Source organism: Leopardus geoffroyi, chromosome B3 (genome assembly GCF_018350155.1).
Source record: "Leopardus geoffroyi isolate Oge1 chromosome B3, O.geoffroyi_Oge1_pat1.0, whole genome shotgun sequence".
Taxonomy (NCBI): Eukaryota; Metazoa; Chordata; class Mammalia; order Carnivora; family Felidae; genus Leopardus; species Leopardus geoffroyi.
The window spans coordinates 98149242-98170952 of record NC_059337.1 but is presented as its reverse complement, the minus strand read 5'-3'; the positions used below and the strand labels follow the sequence as shown (position 1 = coordinate 98170952).

Below are 21711 nucleotides of genomic sequence, written 5' to 3'. Positions count from 1 at the left end.
AATAATGATTAGAGCAAGTACTTACACTTCTTTGATTAAGTGGCTGGTTTTCTTAGCCTTTTGCATTTCATATAAGTTTTGAAATTATGTTGTCAGTTTCAGCAAACAACCTTTTCGGTTTTGACTGTGATTTTATCTCCATAAAATCAGTTTGAGAATTGATACATTTACAATATTAAGTCTGATAATTCACAAACATGATTTTACATTTCATGTATTTGGATCTTTAATTCCTCTCAGAGTCTATAGTTTTTTCCTTAGGGATCCTGTACTTCTTTTGTTAAGATAAATTCCAAGGTACATGATACATATTTTTATTCATTGTAAATTATATTATTGAAAATTTTTATTTTCCAACTTTGTTGCTGCTACACAGGAATAAAATTTTATTTTTTATAAATTAAAATAATGTATTTATACAATATTTGATTTTCCTTCATGGGTGTATTAGTCTGGGGTCTCCAAAGGAACAGGAACACACACACACACACACACACTCTCTCTCTCTCTCTCTCTGTCTCTCTCTCTAATAGATGTAGAGGAATCCAAGATAAGCAGTTAGTAAGCTGGAGAATCCATGAGAGTTGGTGTTATAGTTCTGGTTCAAGTTGTAGTTCATGTCCTAATTCAAAAGCAGAAGACCAAAATACTCACTCAAAGACAAGCAGAGAGAAGGAATTTTCTTACTCACCCTTTTATTCAGGCAGGTCCACTCACATTAAGGAGGGCAGTCTGCTTTACTCAGACTTCTACCAAATTCAGATGTTAATTTTACCCAGAAACCCTCATAGACACACTCAGAAGTAATGTTTAACCACATGTCTGGGCATCCTGTGGCCCAGGCTATTTGACACATAAAATTAGCTATCACAATGAGCAATCAAATCATCTGTAAATCTATTTTCCTACACTTTTATTTCTTTTTCTTGATGGTCTGCACTATCCAGTACCTTCAGTACAATGTGGAATAGAAATGACGTAGCAATTGTCCCTGCCTTTTTCTTGATCTCAAACAGAAAGCTTTCGGTATTTCACCATGTCGACTATGATGTTTATTGTAGGGTTTTTTTGTAGTTATCCGTTTACTAAATTAACTTCACTAGAGACTTTTTAAAAAATGTTTATTTATGTATTTTGAGAAAAGAACACAAGCAGGGTAGAGGCAGAGAGAGAGAGAGAGAGAAAGAGAGGGAAAATCCCAAGCAGGCTCCACACACTATCAGTGCAGAGCCTGATGAAAGACTTGATCTATGAACTGCAAAACCATGACCTGAGCCAAAATCAAGAGCTGGACATTAAACTGACTGAGCCACCCAGGCGCCCCAATTTCACTAGAAAATTTATTATGAATGAATGTTCAGTTTTTTAGATGCTCTTTGTACATTTATTGATATTATCATATTTTCCTTTTTAATTTGGTAGGATGGTAAATTGCTTGATTTTACAACTTTAAACCAACTTTACATTGCTGGGATAAACTCGGTTGGTCACGTATATTTTTTATATATATTATGGAATTTAGTTGATATTTTATTTAGGCTTTTATTTCTAGGCTGATGAGTAAACATGGCTTATAATTTTCATCTTTTTAAAACTGTTATATCAAGGTAGTCTCAAAGTAAGTTGGGAAGTCTCTTGTTCTTTTTCTATCTTCTTCCTTAAATGTTTAATAAGTTTGTCAGTGAAGCCATCTAGGCCCATATAATGAGCTATAAAAGCAAGTCTCAACAAATTTCAAAAAATTGAACTCCTGGAAAGTATGTTTTCTGACTACAGTGTGATTATTCTAGAAATCAATAAAAAGAACTTAAAAAAATACTGTAAGTTTAAAAATTAAGAAATAAACTTCTAAATTCTAAAAATCAAAGGGGAAAACCATAATGGAAATTAGAAGCTATTTTGAACTGGATTATTAAAAATATTCCATATTAAAATCTGTGAGTTATTTTTTCAATTTTTTTGTTTTTGTAAAAGTAGATCTTAGACTACTTACGTTTTCTAATTTTATGTCAGTGGCATTGATACCTTCTAATATGGCATAAAAAGAGCAATACTTACTTCCCTCAACTATTCTTTTTATTTATTTATTTATTTATTTATTTATTTTTATTTATTTATTTTTTTTGAGAGAAAGAACATGAGCAAGGGAGGCACAGAGAGGGAGACACAGAATCCAAGGCAGGCTTCAGACTCTGAGCTGTCAGCATAGAGCTCGACACGGGGCTCGAACTTACAAACCGTGAGATCATGACCTGAGCCAAAGCTGTATGCTTAATCAACTGAGCCATCCAGGCACCCCTTTCTCTCAACTATTCTTTAAACAAATATTTACATGACACCTACCATGTGCTAAACACCATATTTTACCTTATTCTTCATATCCAGTTCTATTGGATTCTTTTTTAGGATAGTTTACTAGGTTCTAATTAAAAATTAACAACCAAAAAGGCTCACCACAGCTATATAGCAGCAATAAGGAATGTATACGGGCACACCTTCTTTTGTGCTTGGCTTTATTGGGCTTTCCAAATAGTGTATTTTTTATAAATTAAAAGTTTGTGACAATCCTGTGTGGAACCAAGTCTACTGGTGCCATTTTTCTAACAATATTTGCTTACATCATGTCTCTGTGTCACATTTTGGTAATTTTTGCAATATTTCATACTTTATTATTATGGTGATCAGTGATGATGACTTGTTGGAAGCTTAGATGATAATTAGCATTTTTTAGCAATATTTTAAAATTAAGGTATATATATTGTTTCTTGCACATAGTGCTATTACACACTTACTGGACTACAGTATAGTGTAAATATAACGTTCATATGCATTAGGAAACCAGAAAATTTATTTGACTTGTTTTATTGTGATACTCATTTTATTGTAGTGGTCTGGAACTGAAACCAGAATATCTTTGAGGTTTGTCTGTGCCATGCTAGAAGAAAGCTGACTAGCACTTACCTCACAGAGCAGCTCTGTAAAGTAGTCTGGTTTTTCAGAGATATCTCCATTGTTGGGATTCATGACCTAGTGTTCAAAGACTTCTAGTAGATATATTAGTTACCTTAAGGGTATGGGTATCTACTATTCCTCTGAAATTATATAGAATATTTTATCTGTATATGCTTTTTTTGGCAGTAAGGAGTAGAGAGGGGCCAGTGGCTTTCAATAGATTTTCATAGAGTATAAAAAAGCTTAAGGAACCCTACTCTACACGTTCAGAAAAGTTTATAGAGAGTAACAAATAGAAGTGAGTTTTTCTTCCCACTTTTTGTGTTTTATGTCTGTATTTGAATGACTAGTCTAGTAAAATATTAATTATAAAGAAGATTCTCTGGTGTTTGTCATTAATAATTTGGCCTGTACTTTAACTAAGAACTTTTTTTTTCAAGGTTCAGGAGCAAGTACATCCCAATCTCTCAGCTAATGAAGAGTCTCTCTATTATATTGAAGAACTGATTTTTCAGCTGCTTAATAAATTATGCATGGCTCAGCCAAGGACTGTTCAAGATGTGGAGGTAAAAACTATTTTGATATTTGAAAGTCACTGAACCATTGTACAAATGAATTTTTAAATCTATATCATTCTGAATTATTGTGGAAACTAAAACCATTGAAATCATGTGGGATAGGTGTGTGCTAAGTTCATTTTCAACAAAGATATCAAGGCAAATCAGTGGGGAAGGAAAGTTTTTCAGCAAAAAAGAGTGCTAAAACTACTGAATAAATTTATGGGGAAAAAACCCTTGAAACCTATTTCACTTAAAAATTAATTCAAGACAGATCATAGTCTTTTTTTTGTAATTTTTTTCAATGTTTATTTATTTTTGAGAGACAGAGACAGAACATGAGTGGGGGAGGGGCAGAGAGAGAGAGGGAGACACAGAATCTGAAGCAGGCTCCAGGCCCTGAGCTGTCAGCACAGAGTCTGTGGCGGGGCTCGAACCCATGAATTGTGAGCTGAAGTCAAGACACTTAACCGACTGAGCCACCCAGGCACCCCACAACAGATCATAGTGTTGAACATAAAGCTGAAACTATAAAGTTTTAGAAGAGAATGCAGGAGGATATTTGTTTAACCTGGCGTTAAGCAATTTTTTTTTTTTTACAGAGGACTCAAAACACAGTTAAGTATTAAAGAATAAAATTATCGAAAAAATGAAAAAGGTGTGAGTCACAACCAGGAGAAAATGTTTGCGATATATATTCCTTACAAATGACTTGTATCTAGAAGATGTTTACTCCTACAAATCAATAATAAAAAGACCCCCTCCTTCCCCAGATGGGTAAAAGTCTTGAACAGACAGTTCATAAAAAGAAGATATGCTAATGGCCAATAAGCACATGAAAAAGGTGCTCAAGCTCTTAAATCATAGGGAAATAGAAATTAAAACCACAATGAGATACTATTTCACACCTCTTTCAAGGGATAAAATTAAAGACTAACAACACCAAATGAGATGTAGCCTAACTGGAATTCTCAGCACATTGCTATAGGAATATAAAACAGTATAACCACTTAGAAAAGTTTCTTATAAAGTTTAATGTTTATTTTTTCTTACAAAGTTTCTTATAAAGTTAAATATACAGTATATCTAGCCTGTGCCCCAACAGTTTTACTCCTGAGTGTTGAATCTAGAGAAATGAAAATACATGTTCACAAAGAGACTTATACATGAATATCCAAGCAGTTTTATTCATAATAGCCAAAAATTGGAAACAACTCAAATTTCCATCACAAGAAGATGAATAAACAGATTGTGGTTGATTTATAAGATGGAATACTACTCAGTAATAAAATGAAAGAATGGGCTATTGATAATGTACAATAACATAGCTATAATTCAAAGATATTATATACAACAAAAGAAGCCAGGCCTCAGAGAGTACATATAGTAGGATACGTTTCTGTGAAGTTCAGAAACGCTAAAATTAATGGTGATAGAAGTCAGGATGTGCCTATGAGGGGTGGGGAGTGAGATGTTAGAATCTTTATTAGGGTGATGGTTACACAGGTGTAACCATTTTTCAAAATTCGTTGAATTGTACACTTAAGATCTGTGCATTTTACTGCATATAAATACTGCTGCAATAAAGGACTAATAAAAATCTTTTGGATATTTACTGTTTGATTAATACACAGACACACTTCTAAAAGATGTGTAAATTAGTGCTAAAATATTTGTTTTGGCTCAGTTACATGGGAGTATTTTTAGATTTTTAGAAATACCTATCAGCACAGCTTTCAAAAATTAACTTTTTTACTATACTGTTTACATCCTTTCTTTTGAATATTGTTTCTGTAATAAGGCAACAACTTCCAGTATGAAGGAAAATCTTAATTTGGAGTAATTGAGTTATTAATATTTTCAGGGACTCTTGGAATTAGAGTATTTGTTCCCTAGTCTCAGCTCTAAGAATTAGACATTAAGTATATAAAAAAGCAAACTTCTCAATAGCTAAATATGCTAAAAGATGAGAGTATAATTTTTAAAATAGGAAGTCCTAAAAATTGGAGTTTGATTCAGTTATCATTAGTTCTCATTATTCATGCCAACCACTGGTTAAATTTTGATTAGATGAGCCATAATAGTAACCTATAAGACTTAGATTATTTTTGCCAAGAGATGTATTTCCTTAAGACATTCTGAGCTTTGTCACCTACTTGATCCTCTAACAGGTACATGACATCTCTTTTTTTTTTTTTTTTAATTTTTTTTTTCAACGTTTATTTATTTTTGGGACAGAGAGAGACAGAGCATGAATGGGGGAGGGGCAGAGAGAGAGGGAGACACAGAATCGGAAACAGGCTCCAGGCTCTGAGCCATCAGCCCAGAGCCCGACGCGGGGCTCGAACTCACAGACCGCGAGATCGTGACCTGGCTGAAGTCGGACGCTTAACCGACTGCGCCACCCAGGCGCCCCTGACATCTCTTATTTTTTAAATTCTTTATATTAAAGCTCTAAGGTTAGCAAAGGGAAAGTGACTGCATAATAATTATTAATAATGAGTTAACAACTTCTGCCAGGTAAATAGTTTTAATCCTAGGAGCCTTATTGTAAAATCACTGATGAGTATTTCATGCTGGCTTTAATGTCTCCTAATGTTACTGCTTTTTTCTAGTTCCAGTTCCATTTTAATTATGCTTATGCTTAAAGCTTTCTGTTTAAAATTCACTTTATCTTTATTCATGGGAATTATGTAGGAAAAAATTTTGAAAGTCTTGTTGATCCTTTTAAAAAAGTAGTTCTTACAGGAATCAAAACATGTTGTGGCACTGTTATCTGCTAGCATTAAAGATGATAATAAAATTTAGTTTTGCATGAATTTTCTAGTTATGAACACTTCAATTAACAATAGTACTGCTATGATATTAACAGGAACGTGTTCAGAAGACCTTTCCTCATCCAATTGACAAGTGGGCTATTGCTGATGCACAATCTGCCATAGAAAAACGAAAACGAAGAAATCCTCTCTTACTGCCTGTGGACAAAATCCATCCTTCATTGAAGGTAGTAAAAACAAACATTGGGGGAGTTCTTTATAACAAATAACACTTTTTAAAGTATTGGTGTATTTATTTAGTATTTATATAGCACGGCCTATATTAGTCTGTGCATGTGTATGTGTGTATACTTGTACATATACATATATATATATATATATATTTCTTAATGTGTGTACAAATAAAAATAAACACACTCTAATAAAATCATATTGCCTTTCAAATAATATTAAAAGTTAATGATAAGCAATAATGCATCTTTGTGTCATCTTCTGATGAGTACTACCCCTGACTGACTCTCAACCTTTTGTTGATTAAGAAAATATATATTGTCAAAAGCTATGGTGAGTTCAGAACTGTTTTCAAATATATCACAGATACATACATTGGAAAAAGTAGACTAGGGAATATTATTTAGTCAATAGAAAATACTTGGTGTATATGGATTTGAATGCCCCTGGGTAGCAATTTTGAGAGCCCCTAACTACCCCCCCCTCACATGCACACATCTTCCCCTGAATAAAAACCACTGGCATTTGGAAATATTGGTTACAGGTCCTTGAAAATAGTAGATACTTGTCCAATGGGTTTGGGTAATGTATTAATTTAAGAGGTTTTCCATGAAGTCCTGACCAAGATTTCTATATTGGAATCAATAATCTCTTCTTACTTGATAACTAAAGGCAGATTTGTTAGATTAGATGTCTCTTTAAAAAAAAACAAAAACTTCTGACACAGGGACCTATGGCTTATTCTATGTCCTTTGATATCTGTAAGTTTAGACATTTGGTCTATAGAAAGTTCTTTATAAGCAAGAATATTGGATAATTTTTTAAGTGTTTAACTGATACTTGGCAGTCCCGTTTTTTGGAATTAAATTGTTTATTTTTTCCACAGGAGGTTTTAGGGTACAAAGTGGACTATCATGTATCCCTGTATATTGTGGCTGTACTAGAGTATATCTCAGCTGATATTTTGAAGTTGGCTGGTAATTATGTTTTTAATATCCGACATTATGAAATATCTCAGCAGGACATTAAAGTGTCAATGTGTGCAGATAAGGTAAGTGTTAAAAGGTATTTTTAACACTTGTATTTTTAACTTAACTTGAATAATAGTGACTATATGTCACTTCTATCTCTTTTTTATACATTAGTAATTTTTATAATTCCTTGTATTGGAATACATAAAAATGCTAGCTTTTTAGATAAAACATGATATTTCCAGGTTTTCAGCATATGACAGGATGGGAATCCCCCCCCCCCCTTTTTTTCCCCCAGCAGGAGTCTTTTACCTACAGGAAAAAAACATCCAAAGCCTCAAACCAGTTTAGGAAAAATAGTTTGAATTTTATCTTTTTAGAAAGAGAATATAAAGAGAATCTACACAGAGCATTCAGGTACTTTTAAACAGAAGTAATTTTGAAAAACATACTTTGGGGCACAAGTAGAGAGCAAAAGACTTCAGTACTAATGTTTCTTCCTTCTGATAAATTTTTTTGTTAGTTACCTTTTTCCTTCCTGGCTGTAAGCTACTGGGGGAAGAAATTGAGTCTCTTATTTATTTTCCTCTCTCCTCCTTTTTACTTTTTTTTTTTTTTTTTTTTTTTTACATTTTAAATGAAAATTTTTGAGTATTTGTTATATGCCAGTCACTGTCCCAAGTGATGATAAAATACTGAATAAGACAGCAGTCCCTTGTGTTAGGAGTTTATTTTAGTGGGAAATAAAAATATAAAAAAAATTGCAGCACAGTGTGATTAAAACTATTAGAAGTCAAAGGTGCAGTATAGAAAGTGTTGAACTCTGGCATGGGGTAGACCAGGAACACTTCATTGAGAAGATGCCTAAATTAGACCATTAAGGGTAAATGACCCCTACGACTTGGCACATGCCTGTGTTTCTCTCCTTTGTACATCAGAATTACAAGAAAGCTTTTAAAGATTCTGATGACTGTATCTTACTCCCAAGAGGTTCTGATTTTCTTGGCCTGGGTTAGGACTCTAAGCCTGGAAATAGCTTGAAAGCATCCCAGATGATTCTGATTTACAGTTATGGTTGAGATCTCCTGTACTCAGATAGTCTCAAAAATGATTTTTCACTTGAATTTAATAGTAGAAATTCCTTGATATTTCTATTTTGGCTTCTAAAATTATGATTGCAGCCTGTTTTTTACTTTTCTATCTCAGACTTTTAGATAAGTTTCAAGTACTTCCCTGTGCCCTGAACCACTTGAGAGTAAGTTGCCAACATAGTTTAGTGTGTCCTATAAATGAAAACATTCTTCTGCATAACCACAGTCTGGCAATCAAAATCCAGGAAATTAATTTTGATACATTATACTATCTAATTTTCAGACCCCATTTAGGTTTTGCCAGTTGTCCCATTGGTGTCCTTTATAACAAAATGATCCAGTCCAGAATCAGTCATGTATCCTTCAGTCTGGAATAATTCCTCATTCTTCTTTAACTTTTGTGACCTTGGTACTTTTGAGGATTACTCTAGTTATTGTTTAAAATGTCCCTTACTTTAGTTTTTTTCTGAAATTTTCTCTTTATTAGATTTGGGTTATAGATCTTTGGCAGGAATATCATCGAAGTAATGCTGTACTCTTCTCATTGCATTATTCACATGCCACACAATTTTGATGTGTCCAATTACTGATGATGTTCATTTTGATCACTTGATTAAGGGGTTGTCTTCCAGGCTTCTCTATCTTGAAGTACTATTTTCCCTTTTGTAATTAATAAATATTTTGTGGAATATTTTGAGATTGTGAATATCTTATTCCTCATTGTACTTGAAATGTATTCATTTATTTTAATATAGACCCATGGATTCTTACTTACTGTGCTGTCATCTGTTATTTCATTACTTGTTTTGATATTCAAATTGTCCCAGATCTGGCCAGTGGGAATTCCTTCAAGTTGGTTTCTCTGTATCCTTCTTTGAATACTTTGTTTTGACAGATATTCCAGGTTCAACTTTTCTTTATATGCTGCTCAAACCTGGAATTAGGCATTTGCTAAAAACTCCTGGTTCCTTTTAGTGGAGAATGGTACTTGGAAACCAAAATCTGGGTGCTACATAAGCTGTTAGAGTGTAAATGCTCTGGTCTCTTAGAGGCCAGAGTTGGGGCGTGTGTGTGTGTGTGTGTGTGTGTGTGTGTGTGTGTGTGCGTATACATTATATACATGCATACACATACGTATTTATTTCTTTTCCATCTTTTTGTTATTATGGTAGCCCAAGAAAACTAATACAAGTTGTTTATTTTCCGACATAGGTGATACGTTAGCACTAATCTACATTTAGGTGGAGGTGGACCTATAAAATAATTTAGCTCTGCTTAAAAGATAGTATTTTATTTACCTATTTTTGAGTGGTAGAACAGTTTTGAGGTAGAACATTTTTGGAAATCTGCTTTACCCTTCTCTTAGGCTTAGGCTTCTTTTTTTTTTTTTTTTTTTTTTTTGTTAAAGTTTACTTATTTGTTTTGAGAGAGAGAGCGGGAGCCAGGTAGGGGCAGAGATAAAGGGAGGGAGCATACCAAGTAGGTTCCATACTGTCAGCACAGAACCCGATGCAGGTCTTGAACCCACGAACCATGAGATCATGACCTGAGCCGAAATCAAGAGTTAGACACTTAACCAACTAAGCCACCAAGGTGCCCCTCTCTTGGGCTTATGCTTGTAACTCAAGGACTACCTTGTGTCTACCGAAAAAGTATTATCTGTCTTTATATGAATTCACAGATCTCTCCAATCCAAAACTACTACCACAGGGTTCGTTTTAGCTTCCCCTTTTTCATATTTGTAACTGCCTTCTCTGACACTGAGAAATCTGGCTCCCATTTTTTTAATATATTTTATTTGATCACTTCTCCTGTACGTAACCAATCTGACAGTCCTATCTAATAGCACTGGTGTAGGCACCTTTCTTAACTCCTTAGTACCAGTTACTGGTATAGTAAATATGCATTAGAAAAGCATCATACTATGCTCTGTCATGTGCTTCTACAATAGTGTCCTTTCATTTTTCTCCAAGTGCATACAGCTTTCCTTACAATAGGACAAGGAGCTACTACCATTTTGAACACCTGTTTGCCAGACATAATAGTATGCATTTTATGTACATTACCTCATTGAATTTTTTCATCAGTTACATTTTACATGTAAGGAATCTGCTTTCAAAAGAATAAATAACTTGTCTGTAATCACAGGTGAGTAAGTGGTTGAACCGGGATTTTGGCTCAGATTGTTGTTCTTCAAAGGTATGCTCTTTTTGGCTTTTATATATGTGTGTTTATGTGTGTGTATGTATGTATATACACACATATATATGTATACATACACACATATATTTCACTACTAGGTTTATCTTTTTTTCCATAAATGTTTATTTACTTTTGCATATCCAGTTTTATTTGAACATTTTTTCCCTTCAACTTTTCATATTTCTCTTATTTGAATTTTCGTATATAAATTAGCCTGTAAAACACAAAACTTATTGTTTAATAATGTTTTAATTACAAGTACCTTGAGACCATTTTATAAAAGTGAGAAAAACAAGTTTATACGTTATTGATTTATATTTCTCAGGTTTTGATGGACATGTTTGATCAGGATGACATAGGTTTGGTTTCTCTCTGTGAAGATGAACCGAGTTCTTCAGGTGAATTAAACTACTATGACCTTGTCAGAACTGAAATTGCAGAAGAAAGGCAGTATCTACGGGAATTAAATATGATTATAAAAGTGTTTCGAGAAGCTTTCCTTTCTGACAGGAAGCTATTTAAACCTTCTGTAAGTACCTTTTTTGTTTGAAATACTGTGTACCCCAAAAGTTAAATAGCAGCTTAAAATCATAAATAGTAACTTTTTATACTTCATGAGTATGTAAGCCAGTATTCTTTTATGTGGTATTTATAGTTTTTAAAATACGTGAATTGTTATACTACGTTAAGGCCAGTGACAATGATAGTTAGACACAAGTGCATACAGCTACCCTTATTAGAAAGGGAGACTACACTGGAATGAAATCTTTTTCTGCTATCAGCTATTTGAGGTTTATAGTCCTTCATTTGAAGATAGTGAAAAAGATGTATGGTCTACAAAAGAAAGACTTAATTCTTTTTCATATCTTCTGGTAAATACTTTAAGGCAGAGGCTTAAAGTTTCAACAGTGGAACTTTTTTTATTATTATTTTTTAATGTTTTATTTATTTTTGAGAGAGAGAGAGAGAGACAGAGTATGAGCTGGGCAGGGGCAGAGAGAGAGGGAGACAGAATCCACAAAGCAGACTCCAGGCTCTGAGCTGTCAGCACAGAGCCTGACGTGGTGCTCGAACCCGTGAACCACGAAATCATGACCTGAGCTGAAGTCGGACACCCAACTGACTGAGCCCCCCAGGCGCCCCAACAGTGGAACTTTTTAAGAAAAAAGTTTATGCAGAATGCCACATAAACACAGGTAGAGCTGCTGTTGGAAAACGGGGTAGGAGTGGTGTGAATAGGATGGAAACCTTGTCATCTTTTTCTTACTTATGTAGCTTCTTAAGTCAACTTAAGGAATCCAGCTAGACAAATCCTGTCTCTCTTTTTTTTTAATATGAAATTTATTGTCAAATTGGTTTCCATACAACACCCAGTGCTCATCCCAACAGGTGCCCTCCTCAATACCCGTCACCCACTTTCCCCTCCCTCCCACTCCCCATCAACCCGCAGTTAATTCTCAGTTTTACTACTTGGCAATGAGAAAGAATGAAATATGGCCTTTTGTAGCAACGTAGATGGAACTGGAGAGTGTTATGCTAAGTGAAATAAGTCATACAGAGAAAGACATGCCATATGTTTTCACTCTTATGTGGATCCTGAGAAACTTAACAGAAGACCATGGGGGAGGGGAAGGGGGAAAAAAAAATTAGAGAGGGTGGGAGCCAAACCATAAGAGACTCTTAAAATCCTGTCTTTTTAAAGATTTTTTTTCTTTCCTTCCTTTATCCCATGATTCATTTTTCCTTAGATGTCTGTGTCTGCCCTTCACTTTAAATGCTCAGCCTTTTTTCTACCTCCTGATTTCCTCCCCCAAATGACTATTATGTGAACGAATGTGCAGTGACTGAGTGTTTAAGACTAAGATGTCATTTTGCCTCTTTGATTATTTTCCAAAATCATGAGTTTCAGTGATAATTTAAGGTTTTTTAGTTGACATCTGTCCTTTTTTTTTTTTTTTGTACGTATGTTTATTTTAACGTTTGATAATATAATAACTCCCACTGGACGTAAGTAATCAGCATTTTGTAATTTTCAAAATACTGTCCTATTTTATGTGCCCATATAATACTCCTCTGAGTGTTATCATCCCTAACTTACTGGTAAAGAAATTGACACAGGATGGTTATGACTTGGTAAGTTAGTTACAGAGGCTGAACTTGAATTTGAGTTCTTTTATACCACCGTGTCATTGAGTTCTACTTAAGAATAAAAACCTAACAGATGCTGATAGCTAATGTTATTTTCTTTGCCTTTTCTGTGTCTCATTAGTTTTCATTCCTCAGGAATTAATTTTTGTGGGATCTCTTTTTATTGAGTTAGTGCTGATTTGATAGAAAATTTCTATTATACTGAAAGCTCAAGAGAAAGAGACAGTCCCTTTTTCTCTTTTTCTAGATCTACTGTACCTTTTTTAGCATTTAGATATAAATTACTATATTTACTGTATTTTTTCCACCGTATTTTTTTTAATCTCAAAAGACTAAACTTTTGAGATAAAGACCACCTGAGATCAGAGCATAGTACTCAGCAAATATTTGAGGAGGATTAATATTAAAAGAATGAATGACTTAAAACTAATCTTAATTTACTCCTTTGGGCTCTACCCCTGTGTCTTCAAAAAGCTCAAGTTTGTGGAGGACCTAATATATGCCAGGAGCAGTTTGTAGAAATCATCTATTCATTCCTACTAAGAACCTTATTAAGAACCTTATGAGGGTAGATGTTAGTATACCAGCTGTGTGATTCTGAGCAAATTACTTACCTGCTCTGAGCTGGTTTCCTCATTTGTAAAAATGAGGATAATGATAGTACCTATCTAATAAGGCTGTTGTGAGATTACATGTCAAGTACTTATAATAGTGCCTGAAACATACTCAGTGACCTAATCCAGAGTCATTTATCTAGCAAGTACGGGGCTAAGATCCATGCTGAGGTCTGTCAGGTTCTATAGCCTGTGATGTTTCCATTACGAGATGGAAGAGCGGGGGGCACTTGGCTAGCTTAGTTAGTGGAGCATGAGACTCTTTCTTGATCTTGGCGTTTTAAGTTCGAACCCCACGTTGGATGTGGAGATTACTTAAAAATAAAATCTTAAAAAAAAAAAAAAAAGATGGAAGAGTGAATGATAGTTGGCCATAACCTGCACAGTCAGTATAGGGTCTGTGTCCAAAGGACTTAACATTTCTTAATCCTGATGTAATTCACACATGAAAGCTTGAATGAAGTCTTTAATTCCTCCTCAAATTCAGGAGATAGGCTGACCGCAAATTGTGAAACTGGGTTGTATCTGGGTTAGGAATCAGACCTTCATTTTGATCCCAGCTTTTGTCATTAACCAGCTCTATAAGACTTTAATCAAGATTTTTAGCCTCTTAACCAATTTTAAAATGCTCAAATGCCAGGATTCTTTATGAATGCATAGATTCATCCACAGTATGAGTTTTAGAATTATTAAACAAAACTATCTACAGTCTGTATTTTACAGTGAATTTACTATGTGTAATCCAAGAAGTTTTTTATTTCACTTCTGTGTTCATGATTAACTTTTGCTTTGTTATAGAATATATCATGTCTTGTAATACATAAGTATGCATTGAGTGAAAATACACCCTTAACACTTATAGTACTTATATTTTATAATTTTTAAACAGAATTTCAACCTCACATATCTTAACCTTTTTCTTTTTTTCAGGATATTGAAAGGATTTTCAGTAACATTTCAGATATACATGAATTGACCGTGAAACTTCTAGGTCTTATTGAAGACACAGTTGAAATGACTGATGAAAGCAGCCCTCATCCATTAGCTGGCAGCTGTTTTGAAGATTTGGCAGAAGTAAGTTTATAAAACTACTTGATAATTCTCATTAAAGTCCTAAATGGTGTATTAAGAAATTTAGTAAGATATTCTCTGTGAAAATTAGAGGATATTGCTGACTACTGTAAAACAATACTTAAGGTTTAGCCAGTAGCAAACTAAATTGTCTATATTTTTAGTGACACTTTTTATAGTGTATTTATGATGCTATTTATAGTGAAAGTTGGTTGAGTAGTAGCATTTAGGATTTTTTTTAATGGCATGTGCATTAAAGGTGAAAGAAAATAAATTTTATTGACCATAGCTATTTAGCTTTTGTAGATCTTGGTCTTAATTTCCAAAAATTGAAAAGGAAGTTTATCATTTTGTCTTTTAAATGATTATAAAAGTAATGTAGTTCATTGTAAAAATACTCAGGAAAATAAAGGCAAATAAAATGAAAATCACTCCATTTTGCAACACCCAGAGATAACTTATCCTTACAACATACATTACTTAATCCTTAAAAATGTTTTTCTATATGTACATACAAACTCATTTATTTACAAAAATAGGCTGTTACTATTATAAAATCTGCTGTTCTCAATACATCATGAACATTTTCCATGTTAATAGACTTACACATAATTGTTTTATATATTAGTTGAAGATTAGTTGACATATGTTACATTAGATTATGTGTAAACTCAACAATTCTTTACATTACACAGTGTTCACTGCTATATGTGTAGTTAACCATCTGTCACCATACAACATTATTGTAATATTATTGACTATATTCCCTGTGCTATACTTTTCATCTCTGTGATTTGCTCCCATTATAACTGGATGTTTGTGCCCCACATCCCCTTCACCTGTTTCTCCAGTCCCACTACTCTCCCTTCAATACTGTTTTTGAAGTCTGAATTAGTAACATGTTATATGGAGACACAATAACATATTTTAATTCCTTACTATTAATAAGCATGTAAGTTGTTTCCATTTTTTGTTATTGTAAACAGTACTGTAACAAACGTATCTACATTGTCTTCATAGTCTAATAATTATTTTAGGATGTATTCCTAGAAATGAAATTGTAGTACTAAAGATTAGGAAATTTTTAGAACTTGGAAACATTTTGCCAAATTTACTTACAGGTAAGTTCTAGTATATGTGGCTCTTTTTTCCCCACACCTTCACTAAGTCCAGGTGTTATTCCATTCATTTTGGTCAGTCTAATAAGAAAAAAAAAGAGCCTCATTCTTCAATTTGTTTTAATTTTTAAACTAATCATGTTGAACATCTTTGTATACTCATTGGCCATTTTTATTGCTTTTGGAAAACAGGGTTTTAAAAGCGCTCTCTTTAGTTTTCATGTAAAAAGATTTTCTTACTTTATAATCTCTGCCTCTATTTTTGAAAATATACGTTACTTTTATTATATCCATTTTGTAGATAATGAAACTGATAGTATAGAAAGATTCAGTTACTGATACCTAACCCAAATATTCAGTCTTGGTTCTTATTAGAAAGTTTTTATATTATAATATCTTAGCATATTAATCTGTAGTCTGGTTGCTTGCTGTTCTCTTAAAGATATCATGATTCAAAAACATGTATTTTCTAATTTTTATTTTGTTTTTTATTGTAGTAAAAATATATATATATAACATAAAATTTGCCATTTTAACCGTTTTTAAGTGTACAATTCAGTGGCATTAATCAAATTCACAATATTGTACGACCATTACCACTATCTTTTTCCGAAACTTTTTTATTAGCCCAGACTGAAACTCTGAACTCATTAAGCAGTAGTTCCCTATATCTTCCCTCCCTCCTGAGCCCTGGTAACCTCTAATCTATCTACTTTGTGTCTGTGTGAATTTGCTGATTCTAGATACTGAATCATAACAATATTTGTTCTTTTGTGTCTGCTCATTTCACTTAACATGTTTTCAGGGTTCAACCATATCATGACATGTATCAGAACTCATCCCTTTCTATGACTAAATAATATTCCATTGTATGTATATATCATGTATTGTTTATCCATTTATTTGATGATGGACACTTTTGGTGTTTCCATCTTTTGATTATAGTGGATATTGCTGCAGTGAACATTGGCATACAAGTATCTGTTTGAGTCTTTTTTCAGTTCTTTTGGGTACATATCCAGTAGTAGAATTGCTGGGTCATAGGGTAATTTTTGTTTAGCTTTTTGAGGAACTTGCTGTTTTCCACAGGGGCTACACCATTTTATATTCCCACTGGTAGTGGATGCGGATTTTAGTTTCTGTGCATCCTCGCCAATATTTGTTATTTTCTGAAAAACGTACTATATTTTTAAAATACAAAAATGAAACAAATCTCTGAGTTCTATACTTTGAGGATACTGATTATTATCAAATAATAGGAATGTATTTAAATATAAACATTGTACAACATATGGGGAGTTTCTGCTGTGTTATTTTACTGTATATTAGTCTTTGCTTTCTTTTTCTAATTTTGAAAAGTGTGGAGTGGATAAAACAGTGGTACATTTTGCTTCCTTGGAAGTATCCTAAGTATAAATTCATTTCAATCTAGGTAAGCCTAGCTGAAATTTCAAATCCCAACCTTCTTTTACTAATAAATCCTCTCTATTTACTGGGGATAAATGTGCATAAGCACTAAGTTTGATAACTTCTGACCACAGATTCAGTCACCTATTTTAAGACCTCAGCATCTATCACTCAAGATCATTACTTACATTTAAAAAAATTTCCTGGTTATTGTTTGCCCCTTAAAAGTAGAAAGCAAAAAGTTCTGAAACTTAGTTGAAGACTTGATAAAAATTTGCCATTAAGTAATCTGTGCCGTATTAGTAGAAAAGATGTTCTTTTAAACCTGACACATTCTCCTTTTTAAACAAAATAGGAGCAAGCATTTGATCCTTATGAAACATTATCACAGGATATTCTGTCTCCAAAATTTAATGAACATTTCAGTAAGTTGATGGCCAGACCTGCAGTGGCTCTACACTTTCAGGTAAACTTAAATTGAATGTTATTTTTTTTATAAAGTAACTAAAGAAATATTTCACCATCTTATCCTTCAAATATTTGTAGTTCTAGAATCTTTTCATAAAGCACATAAGGAAATAATTTGCAAGTACTTCAAAATATGTTCACTGTTAGCTTATTTTAGATTGTCTTCTATTTTTGTCTTGAGTTCTTTCAGTCTGTCCTTAATGTAGAAATCTTTTCTAGAATATTATTATACATTCTGATTGCTACAAGAATATGGCACATTCTAGGTCTGGGATATAGAGATTAATATGCAGAGCTATTTCAGGATCTTACTCCCCACAGGAATAAGAAATCATAAAGAGTAGAGAATTCCCTAGAACAGAAATCATAAAGAGTGGAGAATATCCTCATGTAATATCCATACAATATCCAAGTCCGGTGGATATTTTTATTTCATATTTATGCCTGTAGTATTTGTTAGTCCCCTCCTTGTCCTTTTGGCTCCCTTGATACTTTGTCCTAATTTTTATCTTACTTCGTTGATTTCTTCTTAGTCTCCTTAATTGTAGATGTTTTCCAATTTCTGTTATCAGCCCCTGCTTTTCTGCCCCTCTGTGCTTTCCTTGGGTAAGTTTATCTGTACATTTTGCTTCAGCTGTTGCCTATATGCTAATGACTTCCTATCTGTATTTTCAAACTGCTCTTTTTGGAGCAGTGTGTGTGTGTGTGTGTGTGTGTGCGCGCGCGCGCGTGCGACTGTACACTTTCATATAACCAGCTGCCCTTTGAGCTAATTCACTTGGATGTCTCACAAGCAATTCAAATATAATGTGTTCAAAACTGAACTTACCATCCCTCTGCCTTCATCAGTGTGAATTCCCTTTATTGTCTCCTACTTCTACTCAACACTGAGTAATTTGTCAACTTGGAATAAAAATGACACCTAATTCTCAAAATTTACTTCAATGAAGGAATAGTTTTCTTAAGCTAAATATTCTATATTCATATAAGCCATAAAGTAAACATTATGTAAATGGGACAGTCTGCCTGTAAGATCTTTGCATTTCTTGTTTCATTCCTATTTTGTTAGGAGTTCTTACTGTGCGATTTGAATGTTTAGGACCCAGTTATTTAAGCTATTGCTGCAGATATGAAATGAAATTCAAAGACTTAGATTAAACCCTTTTCAGGCCAAACTCACTTGTACTGTATTAACTTTAAAAAGACTCATTCAGTGTAAAGTGGAGAAGGTAATGCTTCGTTAAGAAAAACAGAAAACAAAAAAACTTGTTTAGAAGATGTATAGCACACTTTAAGAACATGAGCTCTGGAGTTAGAACTTCTGGCTTTGGGCCAGTAATTGTGTTATCTTGAGCATGTCACTTAATCTCTGAGACTTTGTTTGCTCATTTGTGAAATGATCATAATGTATATCTCTTATGGTTTTAAACTGTAAAAACCAAATGGGAATACACTAAGCACATTTGGCACATGTTACATAGTCAAACATTTGCTTGTGTGATTTATGGTTCTTACACTATAAATATACATTGCATTAGCACTTGAGAATATGCTTTAGTAGCCATTTCAGTGCTAATTAACAATATAGATGATCTTTGTAGACTTAATTTTAAGTTTCATCTTGGTTCCAGTTAAAGCATTATATATAAAATATATGAAAATATATCGAGTGATTGACATCACTTTCATTAATTGAATGGTGAAAGAAATTAATCTTTAGGAAAGTAAGTTGACTGTGCATCTTATGTTAACAAGTCCATTGAACAAATTATAATTTAACTTCAGTGAACAATTTATGAGAATTATGGCAGTGTTTGTCTATGAGGATATTTTCACTTTTTTTTTTGGTAAAGTTTATTTTTATTTTTCGAGAGAGTGAGTAGGGAAGGAGCAGAAAGAGAGAGAATCCCAAGCAGGCTCCACGCTTTCAGCACAGAGCCCTAGATGGAGCTCTATCTCACGAACCCTGAGATCATGACTTGAGCCAAAGTCAAGAGTTGGACACTTAACCAACTGAACCACCCAGGCACCCCTTGCCTATGAGGATACTTTCAAAAGCATCATATGAGATTTTTTCCTCCTTTATTGCTGTTTTCTATATTTATCTAATGAGGAGAAATACTAGTTTTGTTTTGTTTTTTAATTTTTTTTTCAACGTTTATTTATTTTTGGGACAGAGAGAGACAGAGCATGAACGGGGGAGGGGCAGAGAGAGAGGGAGACACAGAATCGGAAACAGGCTCCAGGCTCTGAACCATCAGCCCAGAGCCCGACGCGGGGCTCGAACTCACGGAACCGCAAGATCGTGACCTGGCTGAAGTCGGACGCTTAACCGACTGCGCCACCCAGGCGCCCTGAGAAATACTAGTTTAAGTCAACCTTAATGACATTTAAAATCAATATGAGTGACTTTTAAATCCCTTCTAAATTTTAAAAAATCATTTATTCTGTGGACGATTAGTTTTCAAAACTGGGATATACCTAACCCTAGCTATTCACTAAGATTTTTCAGGTGATATAAGGGCACAGACAGCTTTCAGGGAATCAGTTTCTAGCCTACCTGCTACCTTGTTTGTGTTTTTGCATTTTCTCTTCCAACTTTCCTTACACATTACCCTTGCCAGCAATATTTAATTTCCCATTATGCATTGATCCAAAGTATAAACACCTGCAGGGTCCCAGCCAGGGAGAACACAAAACTTTTGCTTTTGAAGGAGAATTCATTGAGTACAAAGCAAAAGGGTTTCAAATAGCAGGAGGTGGGTTTAATTGTGTTAAAAATTCTCAGTAGCTAAAATGTCATGTCATATCTCTGTCTTGTCGTATCTAACTATCCGAGGATTAAGAAGTAAGATGTTTGTTACAAGGGTGAATATTAACTTCCTAAAAGAAAAGTACCTCATCTTTTTTTTTTTTTAGTTTTTAATGTTTATTTATTTTTGAGAGAGAGAGCATGAGCAGGGAGAGGGGCAGAGAGAGAGGGAGACACAGAATTTGAAACAGACTCCAGAGTCTGAGCTGTCAGCAGATCCCAACGCAGGGCTCGAACTCACAAACTGCGAGAGCATGACCTGAGCCGATGTTGGACACTTAACCGACTGAGCCACCCAGGCACCCCGAAGAGTACCTCATCTTTCATTGGACATTGAAATAATGGAGAGGGAAGGCTTGTGATGTTCTCATACCTGGATGCACTATGTTAGAAGCAGTTATAGATTCTTTCAGATGGTTTCTGTACTTCAGACTGTGACATTAACATGTATTTGAACTTAAGAATGCAGCCAAGGGGCGCCTGGGTGGCGCAGTCGGTTAAGCGTCCGACTTCAGCCAGGTCACGATGTCGCGGTCCGTGAGTTCGAGCCCCGTGTCAGGCTCTGGGCTGATGGCTCAGAGCCTGGAGCCTGTTTCCGATTCTGTGTCGCCCTCTCTCTCTGCCCCTCCCCCGTTCATGCTCTGTCTCTCTCTGTCCCAAAAATAAATAAACGTTGAAGAATGCAGCCAAGACTTTTTGAAGACATTGTCTGATCTAGCTGTTTATTTTGACAATGAAGATCGGCTTTGTCAATGTTGTTATATGAGAGATGTTTTTATAAAATAAGCTAAATTTGAAGTTTATTTAATCATTGTTTGGTGAAACATATTTAAATCATGTTTACAGTATGCAACATTCCAAAAAATACATCCTTTGTAATCACTTAAAATATTTCAAATGATGATACAAAAATGTGCAAGAGGATACATAGCTTTCAAAAATCTTTTAGGGTATGGGAAAGCCAAAACTTTTGAAAAAAAGTTGTATAGGACTATTGTGAAACTTATTTTGGCTGTATAAGAGATGAAGAAATGTATATATCTAATAACTTAAAGGAGGAAAAAACCCTTGATTTTATAGCACTTCTCTTTCCATATAGAACATGATTTCCATTATTGTTTTGGTTAAGTCTGTTATCTTATATCTTTAAAAGTTTTTTGTGTTAAGGGGCACCTTGGTGGCTCATTCGGTTAAGCATCTGACTTCAGCTCAGGTCATGATCTCATGGTTCCTGAGTTTGAGCCCCATGTCGGGCTCTGCACTGACCACATGGATCTGTTTGGAACTCTCTC

General features: G+C 34.1%; 1 protein-coding gene across 3 annotated transcripts in view; it reads left to right on the top strand.

The window, feature by feature from the left end:
• SOS2 (SOS Ras/Rho guanine nucleotide exchange factor 2) overlaps nucleotides 1–21711 on the top strand; it is a 96151-nt gene that overhangs the window by 20122 nt on the left and 54318 nt on the right. For all 3 annotated transcript variants that reach the window (XM_045450915.1, XM_045450916.1, XM_045450914.1), the window contains exons 2-7: nucleotides 3393–3518; nucleotides 6382–6513; nucleotides 7404–7568; nucleotides 11107–11310; nucleotides 14474–14617; nucleotides 17495–17605. In XM_045450915.1, coding sequence (XP_045306871.1) covers nucleotides 3393–3518; nucleotides 6382–6513; nucleotides 7404–7568; nucleotides 11107–11310; nucleotides 14474–14617; nucleotides 17495–17605 — 882 coding nt within the window. The remainder of the gene's footprint in view (nucleotides 1–3392; nucleotides 3519–6381; nucleotides 6514–7403; nucleotides 7569–11106; nucleotides 11311–14473; nucleotides 14618–17494; nucleotides 17606–21711) is intronic.